General features: G+C 40.1%; 1 protein-coding gene across 3 annotated transcripts in view; it reads right to left on the bottom strand.

Moving 5' to 3' along the window:
• DENND5B (DENN domain containing 5B) overlaps nt 1-14050 on the bottom strand; it is a 177670-nt gene that overhangs the window by 68875 nt on the left and 94745 nt on the right. For all 3 annotated transcript variants that reach the window (XM_024202591.3, XM_024202593.3, XM_024202594.2), the window contains one exon: nt 6017-6683. In XM_024202591.3, coding sequence (XP_024058359.1) covers nt 6017-6683 — 667 coding nt within the window. The remainder of the gene's footprint in view (nt 1-6016; nt 6684-14050) is intronic.

Here is a 14050-nt window from a genome sequence, read left to right as displayed (position 1 = left end):
AGCAACTTCCAATTAAATAAATACTTTGTACTGCTATAGAATTTTCCTTATAAGAACATGGAAACACATGACAAAACTTAATAATTAAGAATGTCTTCTCATAAGGAAACAATAGGCAACTAAAAACCTTTTCAAGTGTACAGTCAAAAAAGCCTGTTGCCACCAGACTCAGATTTGTGCCAGGCTCAGTTAATTTCGTATCTCTTCTATTCTCTACTTCACAGAAAAAGAATGTTCACATCTCACATAGTGATGTGTAAAACCGCTCCTACAGTCCCACTGACTGACTATGGGCAGACAGGCCATCACTCTGATCAATGCCATTTGGTAAATAAGCCAACCACTGACTTTGAAAAGTATCACAATTATATCAGAAGCTCTGCCACCCTGAGACTGCATTGGCTTTGGGAGCTCACTAGCATGATATGCACGAATAAGCATGGAAATACAATCTGAAACTTCATAATGTTTTCTTCCTCTTGTTGACATCATTTGTGGAAAAATAGCCTTGTTTTATTGAGGGTCACCTGGCTGGCAAAAGCGTATTTTCATTCCGTATTGCTAAGAGTCAGAATGTCTTAAAATATTTATTAGCATGAGGCTCAAAATTATGTCTCAAAACCATACCTACCAACACACTTCACAAAGTAAATGTTTGGAGCTAGCATATTTACAGAGCACCTATTTGTGAGTGTCTACCCATACAAAGATACATATTTACATGTCTGGAGTATATTTTCCTCTATTCCCAGTGTCTATTGTGTTAAGAAGCATTTAAAACAGTAACTTGTAACATTTAGTCTACCAGTAAAACTCAGTCAAGCCTCTTGATAAATCACAAGAAGTTTTCTATACCAAGTGCAGTATTATGCAGGCCCGGCTTACACTTAATAATCATACAAGTTTTAGGAGTCAAATTTAAGGGCTGTAGAAAATGCCAAACTTTTATGTAAAAAGACTTAGGGTATATCTAAGCTACGGAACCTGTGAACAGGCTTGATAGGTGAAATGACAGGCCTTCACAGGAAGAGTGTCACTGTCTCCACTCTGGGAGTATGGGGGAAGGGCAGATTCAGAGATTTGGGTTTTCTTCTGTTGCGGGTGTATAGCTGTCTTACAGACTTACAGCTGCTGCATTGGACACTTTGGACAGACTTTGTATACAACTAATTGGGAGGGAAAGTGTTGTTTCAATAAAAGAAAGATGACCTGGGAACTAGCCTAACCATTACCAGAGTTAGCAACATTTTCCAGTGAGTAGGAGCAAGAGGAAAAAAAATGAAAGTGCCCGATCAGCAAAACACAGGCCTGGTGGATGGAAGGGAACATTCACAGACTCCTCTGGGAAATTGTTCTCTTGGTATTTCTTGAATTAAAAGATAAATATTTTATACAGATTTGTGTTCGATGTAAAATTTCTTTTACCCAGCAAGTTACAGTGTATCAGTTATTTTAGTGAACTTAATTTTTTTTGTTAAAAAGGAAAATAGTAGTTTCTTGAATGGTACTAAAAGCCATAGATTCATAGATTCTAGGACTGGAAGGGACCTCAAGAGGTCATCGAGTCCAGTCCCCTGCCCTCATGGCAGGACCAAATACTGTCTAGACCATATAACCTAGATGGACTGATTTTCATGTAAGTCACTTACTTGTTCAAAACAAGAACTAGGTAAGTTCATGGAGGGTAGGTCCATCAATGGCTATTAACCAGGATGGGCAGGGTTGGTGTCCCTAGCCTCTGTTTACCAGAAGCTGAGAATGGGCGACAGGGGATGGATCACTTGGTGATTACCTGTTCTGTTCATTCCCTCTGGGGCACCTGGCATTGGCCACTGTTGGAAGACAGGATACTGGGCTAAATGTACCTTTGGTCTGACCTAGTATGGCTGTTCTTATGTTTGCTCAAGATTAATATATATTGGACCACAGAGACAGTATACTGAGAACCAAGATCCCTTTTAGGCCACAGTTATACACACAAGTTTGTTCTTCAGAATTATTTCCCCAAGCTTAAAAAACATACAAAAATATATTTAATCTTTGAGAAGCAATTACTCAAATCCTTCTAAAAACAACTTGGGAAATGTTCAAAATTACAGTAAGCAGAAACCGCCTGAGCTAAAGGAAGTTAATCTTTGTTTTGTCCACATGTTCTCATGTTTAAATCCCTTGGAAGGCAAACATACAAAATGGATTGCCTAGGTTTCTGCTGAGCCCACAATTTAATTCATCTCTCTCCAGCAGAGATCTTACGCCAGTAGCATTTTGTTACTGATCCTTAGGAAATTATAGCAACTACCACAAAATGTTATTTACTTGGAAACTGTTGGAAGCCCATACATTACATACACAAAATACTATTGCCTCTCTGTAGTCACAAGTAAAAATAAAGTCTTGAGACAAATCTGATTTCCTAAACTATAGAGAATCTAATAAGTCTGTTTCAACTAAGAATTTTTTTGTATAAAGTCTTGTATTATAAAATGTAAGTGTTAGATATATACTTTTCTTCTAGCTACTGAACTAGAGAGAGACCATGTAGAGTTGTGTTGCCAACTCAATATTTCCCCCCCCCAAGTCTTGTGATATTTGGTTTGCTTCTTAAAGTCCCAGCTCCTGAATATAAGAATCTCAGCTTTAATTTTTTTTTTTTTTTTCAAATCAAAGTTTCTAGTCCTCAAGGTTGTGGAGAACAGCTTAAAAATGTGACTCAAGCACAATTCAAATGTTAAAACAAGAGAAGGTACATAAAAGAATTATTTTAAGTCTCATGATTTTGGTGGATCTTGCTTATGATTTTTAAAATGGTTGGGGTTGGCAACACTGAAAGGGTTAATTGCAACATCCAGAAAGCCTTAACCTGAGTCCATGTGAGCTGCTTTGTTCCTAATGGCTAGAAGTGCCTGTGAATACTAAATGACGTTGTTACAGTTGGTGCCCTAGCCTTAACTTGTGTTTATATCTGGATTCAGAGTATAACAGAGGAGCAGCATGATAGCAAACACAGAGCTGCACTTGTTTCTAAGATGGTTAAGCTGATATATCGGATCTCAACTTTTAATAATTTTATGTGTGTGTCCAATACAAAATTAAATGTTCTGTTAAATCCTCTGTCCTCCTGCCACAGCTACTACTGGTCTCTGCCCGATACTGGGTGCATCTCTGGTGGGCTCTCAGGCCCTTCAGCCCTGACTTCCAGCTAACAAACCTCCCCGCTGCAGCCAGCTCCCAAGCTGCTGCCTTCTCCACCTGTAGCGCTTGTTCTTACCCTGTGCCCTTCTGACCTCAGGTTGTACTACTTCTCTTTCCTGCACTCTGGAGGTAATGGTCTTCTCTGCTGTTAGATTAACTGGGGGATTACAGTGCCCAGTAATCAACTAGCAGGTTCCTTACAACGTTACTTAACTGTCCAAAGCTCCTTTTTCAGGCTCAAGTTTTCATGGTTTCCTTGTAAATGAAGTGAATTGAATTGACTTTTTGAAAACTTAGAACAAAAAAAAAAAAAAAGGTTCAGACATTTTTGAGGACAGTGGGAGGGGGAAAAAATCAGTTTGTTTTAAAGGTATACAGCAGGGATCGGCAACCTTTGGCATGCGGCCCGTCAGAGAAATCCGCTGGCGGGCCGGGACAGTTTGTTTACCTGCAGCATCCGCAGGTTGGCCGATCGCAGCTCTCACTGGCCACGGTTTGCCATTCCAGGCCAATGGGGGCTGTGGGAAGTGGCATGGGCCGAGGGATGTGCTGGCTGCCGCTTCCCGCAGCCCCCGTTGGCCTGGAATGGCAAACCGTGGCCAGTGGGAGCTGCGATCGTCCGAACCTGCGGACGCTGCAGGTAAACAAACTGTCCCGGCCTGCCAGCAAATTTCCCTGATGGGCTGCGTGCCGAAGGTTGCTGATCCCTGATATATAGCAACAGCTTTACTTCTGAAATGGTTGGGAGCTGAAAGGTAAGTTCTGACATACCAATAACCTCCCTTGAGAAATACATTTAGGTGTTCCAGTGAAAACTGATTTTGAGTTGACAGTCATGTCCTGTTGATAATTGCACCACGTGCACATGAAGTATATTTGGCACTGGATTCTCTGGCTGAGCTTGTGAAATTTGCAGATAAAGAAAGCCATGCACATGCGCACAGTGTGGCTTAATTTATTTGCCCAGTGAAAAGCATTGGCAAGTGCACAGGTTTGCATGAACCCTGCACTGTAACTGCTTATTTTGTAAGAAGCCACCCCCAACAAGGCAAGAGCTTCTTTCAAGCTAAAAGCTGCACAGGAGTTTACTGGAGAGGAGCTTTCTCGGCTAGATCTCAGGAGCTTAGTACAACAGAAGTTCAGTGGTATTTAGTTAAACAAAAAAATAAAGCTCACTTTCTTTTTAAAGAACTCTTGGAAATATGAAAAAAACTATGTTACAAAAAGTCAAACATAGCAAAATGTAAGCTGCACATTAGCCTCAACTCTGCACCTTTAGGAATGAATTATGATGCAGTATAATTGCACAATTGCTTCATTTGTCAAACACAACCTACTGTACAGCTTCCCCACCACCACACTGTCTAATGTAGACAATTGACAAAACGAACAAAGTTGGGTCAAGGATCTCTCAGACTTTTCTGGGAGTGGGGAGGGGAGAGGAGGGGGAGAAACAAAAGCATTAATTGCAGATGCTCTATCAGAAAATTCAAAAATTGTTTGAATTTCATCTTTTTCAAACTATTTAAGGTGACATTTTCCCCCTTCTGGTATACCTAAAGGTATTTTGTCAATGGTGTCACTATTTAATGCTTATTAACTAAACTTTCACTTTGTCTATGACAAGGGCAGCATTTTCAGACTTGATGCATGAAATTCAGCATCTATATCCATATTCAGGCAGCCTCCCTCCCTGCCCACCCAAACATGGCCCAATTTTCAGAGGTTCTGATCACCTGGAGTTCTCACCAACTTTAGTGGCAGTTGTGGATATTCAGCATCTTCAAAACATAAGCCACCTCTTTAGATGCCCAACTTTAGTCATCCTCATATGAAAACCTGCCCAACTTCTCTTCTCCCCAAAGTACATATTTTAATTTAGGGCTAGTTCAACGCAGGTATTTAGGTGCCTAAAGTTGCAAATAAGCACCTAGTACAACTTACAAAATCATCCAAAAGCAGCTGAGGCACCTAATTCCCATCGAAAGTAAATCACATTATGAATCTATCTGCATCATAGGCACCTACATACCTTTGTAAATCTGGGCCCTAGTCAGCAGCCCTGTAGTATACAAGAAGCAATGCTCCAGCATTGTAGCCTATGCACTGTGAACTAGACATTTCTGAAACCTGTGTCAGAGTGCTTGTATAGTCAATAGGAAGTGTTGAACCTTCTCCTGAAAAATCTAACTCCCAAAAGCTCATTAAAACATTACAAGTAGGCAGGATCTGTGCAAGATGCCTCTCTGACAGCTTTGTCAACATATCTAACCCGCAGTAGCCCTTTGAGTGCAGTCCCAAGGTGTCTCAAGCAGAAGCCACCAACTACATCCTCATGAAAATAATTACTTCAAGATGCCTGTAGGCCCATAAGGAGACAACTTCATTTCTTCTTATAATTCCCAGACTAATTTCAAAGTTTGGCCGCAAAGGTTAGAACATCAACGTCTTAATAAAATTTGTCACATCAAAAAGAAAATGTGAGTTTTGTGCAAGACATATTACCTGATGTCGTAATTTCCTGCAGAAGGGAGGATTAGTTTTGTGCTGTCTTGCAAGCTGATCAAGGGCAGTTTAAAGATGACAATTAAGTCAATTCTATCACTAGCTGTCATGAATGATAAATATGATGCATAATTAAACAAACGACACCTAGAATGTAGAGGAAACAATTACTTAGCCCTTTCACTAGCAAAGCCTCATTTCTTTTTATTACACTGTCTCACTAATCCCCTGAAATCAAATAGTTCACAGCAGTCTCAGCACTACAGTTGTTCAGGAATTGTCTGATTGGATTAGACACCAATCCAGAAAGATAGCCTACCTTGTGAATACAGAAGAATCTGCATCTCCAGGAGAACACACGAAAAGACTTGGACAAGGTTTTCCAATCCCAGCAGCTCAAAGGCTTCTCGAAGAGGGTAGTCAGACAGTGGAAGTTCACTGGGTCCAGGTCTCTGGCAAACGATAGGCTCATAAACCCCATAGAACTTCAGTGACCTCCCTGGGGGTGGAAGGGGCACTTCATAAAGAATGTTATGGATATAGCTCTCCAGCGGTAAAGGTGGGGGTTGCTGAGAGGTAACTGCCTTGTAAAGCTGGATAAGGAACTTCTTGCAGGCCTGCATAAAGGGCAAAGGAGTGATGAGACATATACATTTGGATACGTATAACGTGTCTCTGCTGATGTCATACGAGTTGTACTGCTGGAGCTTGGCCAGGGAAGTGGCATCTCCTTCATCAATGCTGCTTGCCAGGGAGTCCATGCTGCAAGAAGAGGAGGCATAGACGCTGCTGTATTGCTCTGCATTGTGCATTTGGTAAAGCGTTTGCATGGCTGTGCAAATTTGCTTGCTTGTGACCTCCTCATAGAAAGTGAGCACAAATCCATAAGTACGAGAACCATCTTCCCTGGTGATTATAAATGAATGGAACTGCGGGTCTCTGTTGTCAATCTGGGTCCTGAAAGATAGCCCTTTAGGCATACACAGCTGTGTAAGAAAAAGATAATATCAGTATCTAATCTGAAATAATTTAAGATTTTGTATTTTTTGCTTCCATGAGCAGATCAGGCAATGAAAAAAATCAAATTATATATATGCCAATTTTCTAACTTATTAACAGTTTAGATTAAAAGATGTACTCTTCAAATAAATTTGAGAACGAACAGTCTGGCCTCATAACTAAAAAAGTGTTGCTTAAAGAAAGATCTTTTTATACTTGGTTTTATTTTACCAAGTCAGAAGCACCACTTCCCATAATTATTCTTGATAATGAATAATACATCACATAAATGCCTTCAGTTTTTGCTTTCAATGATGTATCACTTTTAATTTGCTGAAGTGCACAATGAAAATGGGCAAAAAAAAAAAAAAATCACATACCATCAAAACCAATTGAGTTCTTTATTATATACTCTTATCTTTAAATACAAAAATTAAATTGAATAAATAACTGATAATAATCCATTAATAAATAAACTTTCTCCTGTATGAGTTTATTTTCTTACCTAAACAGTAAAACATTATTTTGATTGGGGGAGGGGGAGGAATTCAATGTAAACCTAGTTTTTGATTAATCAGTCAAGTTATTTTACAAATGATTCTATTTTACATAAGTAGTTTGAAACATAGCCCTAGAATGATAACCCAAGGCATTTTCCAGACATTTTTTTAGGAAAATCATCAGCCATGTAATGCAAAATAGTGAAACAATTTTGCAAAACATGTTTAAATCATGCTACAGCATGAAACCAAATTATGCTCAAAACAAATCTATAAATAATTTTTAAAACAAGCACTGAAACTTCTTTTTAAAATGGAAGGTGCAAAGAAAGGAAAGGAACCTTCAAAGAGAGCACAGTGAAAGGTTGGCTTGGTGCGCTGTTAAGGATCAGTGCCTATCCACAACGTAGAACTGACTAGAAAGTGACAGTGTAGACCAGTGGTGGGTAACCTGCAGTCCATCAGGGTAATCTGATTGCGGGCCATGAGACATTTTGCTGATGTTGACCATCTGCGGCCACTGGGAGCTGCGGGGGGCCGTGCCTGCAGATGGTCAACAGTAGCAAAATGTCTCGCAGCCCGCAATCAGATTGCCCTGATGAGCCGCAGGTTGCCCATCACTGGTGTAGATTCCCCTTGACCAGGAGTAATCACTTCTCCTGTCAGAAGAGGTAAACAGGGATAAATTTTATAAGTGTGGCCAAATCCATTCCTAATCAACACCAGCTCACTTTGAAAGACCACTGAACAGTCAGATGGCAACAAGTTTCAGCTGCGACTGACCTGAGCAGGATTCAGATCAATGGCATAGAAGCCAGATTTCACATCCAGTTAGCAATCCCATGCATCATCCAGACCCATTTTTATATGTTGCTGGAAAAGTTAATGCATGTGGTAATAAATGGCCTAGAGTCAATAAAAGGATTTAATTCAATTGATGGGCGTTCCTGACATAAACCATGAAATTGCAGCTCAAGCCACTTTTTGAACAGCAACCACATATTAACTCAAAAGGTTGCAGTTTTGTTATTGAAGTGTTAATAGTAGCTCTGTCGTTACAGCTACGTTCAAATTCTCTGTGAAAGTAGGAATAAAATCCCTATTTCACATTTTAATTATTGAATTTAGGCTCCATAATATGCATCTCAACTGTCACTGGATTAGTCTGTGCCAAACTGTGTTAAATTCTGAAAACTGGGCTTCTGCACTGGAGACAATGGGCATAGCTTTATTAAGTCTGACCACACGGTGTTTTGACTACCTCTGTATGACCCTTAAGCATCCCCCTGCCCACACTTCTCTCTCTGAAATCCTCCAGTAGGGGACCTTCCCCCACAATCAACACTTATTAAACTTCATTATCTTTTGCATGCCCTACAGCACTCAGTAAGCCAACACTTCAAGTCAGTGGTTGCAAAACACAGGCAAAATACAGTGCCAACACACTGCAAATATTATTAGGCTTGGAACAGGATAGGAGGAAAGGGAGCAGAAGATAAAGGAGAGGGGCAGGATAGGAAGATTAACAATGAGGGAAGAGCTCACCAGGAGACTATTAAATTGCAGAACCCTATAGATAAGGCAAAAGGGCAGGGCCAAGTGTTAGCGTTCATCCAAAAAGAAAAGCCTTAAACATGTGGTCTTGATGCACAGTGATATATTCAGGCAAGCACCCTGCAAGTCAATAGCATAGACTCATCCAGGTTTATCATATGGATCACAAAGCACAGAGTCTAAATCAGGGGTAGGCAACCTATGGCACACGTGCCGAAGGCGGCACGCAAACTGATTTTCAGTGGCACTCACACTGCCCGGGTCCTGGCCATCGGTCCGGGGGGCTCTGCATTTTAATTTAATTTTAAATGAAGCTTCTTAAAACATTCTAAAAACCTTATTTACTTTACATACAACAATAGTTTAGTTATATATTACAGACTTAGATAAAGAGACCACCTAAAAACATTAAAATGTATTACTGGCACGCAAAACCTTAAATTAGAGTGAATAAACGAAGACTTGGCACACCACTTCTGAAAGGTTGCCGACTTCTGGTCTAAATCCTAAAGGAAGGTTCTTGAAGAGAAGAATTCACATTCAACTCTAAAATAGGTTTGAGTGAACTAGAAGAATGGTGGAAGACCCTTCCGAGGGGGACCTGAACAATTTCCCTTTTTTTTTTTTAAAACAAGATGATTCAGCATTGTTGAGCTGCCTACCTCCTGTGAGTCTTTCTGAGGGGGAATTAAAACAACTAATTATACAGTAGACCCTCAGTGTTACAACCGTCCCCCTTTCCCCCCGCCTGGGAATAGAGGTTGTTCATAACTCTGAACAAAATATTCTGGTTGTTTGTTTTTTCAAAAGTTTACAACTAGGGCTGTTGATTAATCGCAGTTAACTCACGCGATTAACTCAAAAAAATTAATTGCGATTAATCGCAGTTTTAATTGCACTGTTTAACAATAGAATACCAATTGAAATGTATTAAATATTTTGGATGTTTTTCTACATTTAAATTACAACACAGAATACAATATATATGAAAATCAAAGTGTATATTTCTGATTACAAATATTTGCACTGTAAAAATGATACACAAAAGAAATAGTATTTTTCAATTCACCTCATACAAGTTCTGCAGTGCAATCTTTGTCGTGGAAGTGCAATTTACAAATTTAGATTTTTTATTGTTACATAACTACACTCAAAAATAAAACAATTTAAAACTTCAGAGCCTACAAGTCCACTCAGTCCTACTTCTTGTTCAGCCAAACACGAAGAAACAAGTTTGTTTACATTTACAGGAGATAATGCTGACTGCTTCTTATTTACAATGTCACCAGAAAGTGAGAACAGGCATTTGCATGGCTTTTTTGTAGCTGGCACTGCAAGGTATTATTTACATGCCATATATGCCCCTTCATACTTCGGCCACCATTCCAGAGGACATGTTTCCATGTTGATGACGCAAAAACATTGCATTAACTACATTTGTGACTGAACTCCTTAGGGGAGAGTTGTATGTCTCCTGCTCTGTTTTACCTGCATTCTGCCATATATTTCATGTTCATAGCAGTCTCGGATGATTACCCAAAACATGTTGTTCATTTTAGGAACACTTTCACTGCAGATTACACAAAACGCAAAGACGGTACCAATGTGAGATTGCTAAAGATAGCTACAGCACTTGATGCAAGAATTAAGAATCTGAAGTGCCTTTCAAAATCTGAGAGGGGCGAGGTGTGGCGCATGTTTTCAGAAGTCTTAAAAGAGCAACACTCCGATGCAGAAACTACAGAACCCGAACCACCAAAAAGGAAAAATCAACCTTCTTCTGGTGGCACCTGACTTGGCTACACTTGCGAGTTACAGCGCTGTAAAGCCGCCCCCAGCACTGTAACTCACTCCCCGTCCACACTGTCAAGGCATTTGCAGCACTGTATCTCCGTGGTTGCAGCGCTGCATGTACTCCACCTCCCCGAGAGGAATAGCGAGTATTGCGCTGCCGCTGCAGCGCTGCGGCGCCAGTGTGGCCGCCCAATGCGCTGTGAATGGCCTCCAGAATTATTCGGCAGTATCCCACAATGCCTGTTCTAGCCACTCTGGTCATCAGTTCAAACTCTACTGCCCTGGCCTCAAGTAACGAACCATGATAAAGAGATTGCACTACAGTACTTGTATTAGGTGAATTGAAAAATACGATTTCTTTTGTTTTTTTTACAGAGCAAATACTTGTAATCAAAAATAAATATAAAGTGAGTACTGTACACTTTGTATTCTGTGTTGTAATCGAAATCAATATATTTGAAAATGTAGAAAACATCCAAAAATATTTAAATAAATGGTATTCTATTATTAACAGTGTGATTAATCGCTTGACAGCCCTATTTACAACTGAACACTGACTTTAATACAGCTTTGAAACTTTACTATGCAGAAGAAAAATGCTGCTTTTAAACTATCTTAATTTAAACAAAACAAGCACAGAAACAATTTCCTTACCTTGTCAAATCTTTTTACCCCCCCCCCTTTTTTTTAAAAAGTAGTTTACATTTGCCAATATTTTTCAGTATTTTGGTGGGGTTTTTTTTTTTGGTCTCAGCTGCCTGATTGCATACTTCCAGCCCCAAACCTCTCCGTCCCAGGCCTGATCCCCCTCCTGCCCTCCAAACCCCTCCGTCCCAGCCTGGAGCACGCTCCTGCACCTCCAAACCCTCATCCCTAGCCCCACCCCAGAGCCCTCCCATAACTCTCCCCCCACCCAATTCTGTGAGCATGTATGGCCCGCCATACAATTTCCATACCCAGATGTGGCTCTCGGGCCAAAAAGTTTGCCCAATGCAGAATGGTATAGTTATGGAGTGTTTGGTTTTTTGCTTTTGTTTTTTTTTTTAAATGATTTTCCTAAAGCATTTGTAATTCCTTAAGCATACAGCAACAACAGAATACTCTCACAGATTAACCTTCAAAGACTTGTGCATTTTCTCCTCTAAGGAAATTGCCTCTTGCAGCTTATATAAAGCAGACAGAGGCAAAGGGTGACAAAACAAAAGAAAAGATCAAGAAAGCCAATAATTGGCTCAAGTGATTAGGAGGAGGAAAAATATTACTTTAAGTGACATTTTGGGTCAAAATAATAATAAAGTTTTTCAAAGCATAAGATGAAAGCAAGTATTCCTACTATTTGTTAATACTGCTGCTTCTGTCAGAACATATAATGTGTGGTAAATGTGCTCTGAAATGACTTTTTCCAGAAGATTGTTTTGTACAATTATTTTGTTTTAACCAGGCTCTTATAAGGAGATTGTATCAGTCTACATAATTTTTATTCTATTTTTGTACACTAGCACCATCACAGCTTTCTCATGAATACCCATTATATTCTGATAATATTTTTCATTGCCTCTTCTTGCATATTTTGCTTACTCAGAGATGATTAACAACCTCTCCTCTAAATTGGCTGGCAGAAGCGGCCTATGCAGTAGCTTAGGTCTTACTACACTAACTGTCTTGACTCCTTCAATCTAATGGAGATGCAAGATATTGCAGAGACCTACTGTAAATATTGCACTGTTCCCAGTGCTTGGCATTTTGGAGCTGAGCAGATATTGAAATCCACATACCATGTGCAAGATGACTAATGTAGCATCATTAGTCTCATGTCTGTCTGTATATGCTTAGTATTAACAGTGACAGTTGCTAGCATGGTATCAGTGTTGACAACTCCTGTGATTTTTATCATGAATCTTACATACTTGGTATTTTTCTTAAAACCCCAGCACCTGGAAACAGCTCAAGCTAATCCCCAGAGAGTACCAGGAGGCAGCGCCAGCCCGGCGGTGAGTGGTGCGCCCTGTGACAAGATGCCATTAAGAATTCTAACATTCTATTGGCTGCAACACTCCTACCATACAGCCTTTTAGGAAGGATTCCTCCCCTCCACTTGGCTGACATATGCCATTTCACCATATTCCTCTCCCTTTATTAAGAATTTGCTTCTTACCTTTTTTTAAATAAAGTAATATTTGCATGTAGTCCATCTGGAAAGCCAGTCATTTTTATGATGTTATAATAATAATAAAATATAATATATGGAGATATATCTATCTCATAGAACTGGAAGGGACCCTGAAAGGTCATTGAGTCCAGCCCCCTTCACTAGCAGGACCAAGTACTGATTTTGCCCCAGATCCCTAAGTGGCCCCCTCAAGAATTGAACTCATAACCCTGAGTTTAGCAGGCCAATGTTCAAACCACTGAGCTATCCTTCCCCCCAATTTTAGATCATTTCTCTCTAAGACTTCCCCCCTTGCTAATATGTAATGTGGATGAATAAATTTCCTTCTGACGGTTCACTGCACTGTAGGGCAAACTAGTTTCCTCACATACTAATCATCTTGGATACTAGTTTAAAATTAGTATCTCTCCCTCAAAGGTTCTATTTCACTCTTGTTTTTAAAGAAATATTAATAGATTTTTGAGATCTCCTTCCTCTGTGGCACTTCAATTAGCATACTTAACGAGCCCATCCAGTCCCAACAAAAGTATTAAACCACTGTAGATCAACAAGAACGTAACAGCCATAGTGGGCCAGACCACTGGTCCATCTAGCCCAGTATCCTGTCTTCCGACCGTGGCTGATACCAGAGCTTCAGGGGAAGTGAGCAGAACAGGGCAATTGGAGTGATCTACCTGTATTCCCCTCCCAGCTTCTGGCAGAGGTTTAGGGTCCCTCTCGGCATGGGGTTACATCCCTGACCATCTTGGCTAATAGCCATTGATGGACCCCATCCTCCATGAATTTATCCAGTTCTTTTTTGAAACCAGTTATACTTTTGGCATCACAACATCCCATGGCAATGAGTTCCACAGGGTAATCACGCACTGAGTGAAAAAGAACTCTTGTTTTTATTAAACCTTGTGCCTATTAATTGCATCAAGTGACCCCTGGTTTTTGTATTGTGTGAAAGTGCAAACACTTTTTTGCACACTATTCATGGTTTTATAGACCTCTATCATACCCAGACATTTCTTTTCTAAGCTGAACAGCACTTCACTTTTTAATCTCTCGTGCGCAACCAGAACCGGACACAGTATTCAAGGTGTGGCCGAACCATGGATTTATTTAGTGGAATTACATTTTCTATCTTATTTCTATCCTTCTCCTAATGGTTCCCAACATTCCCTTAGCCATTTTGAGGCTGCACATTCAGCTGAAGTTTCCAGAGAACCAAGGGTAGTTTAAAGGCTCAATCTCATGAATTTGTGGCCTCACTCATGGTTTTTGAATGGCTGGCATTGGCGATACTGCTACCATGGTACTCACATGTTAAGTTACTCCCCCCCCCCCCCAA

This window comes from Terrapene carolina, unplaced genomic scaffold, assembly GCF_002925995.2.
Source record: "Terrapene carolina triunguis isolate 2854851 unplaced genomic scaffold, T_m_triunguis-2.0 Scaffold247, whole genome shotgun sequence".
Classification (NCBI taxonomy): domain Eukaryota; kingdom Metazoa; phylum Chordata; order Testudines; family Emydidae; genus Terrapene; species Terrapene triunguis.
Note: the sequence above shows the minus strand (reverse complement) of the source record. Positions and strands in the feature narration are given on the sequence as shown.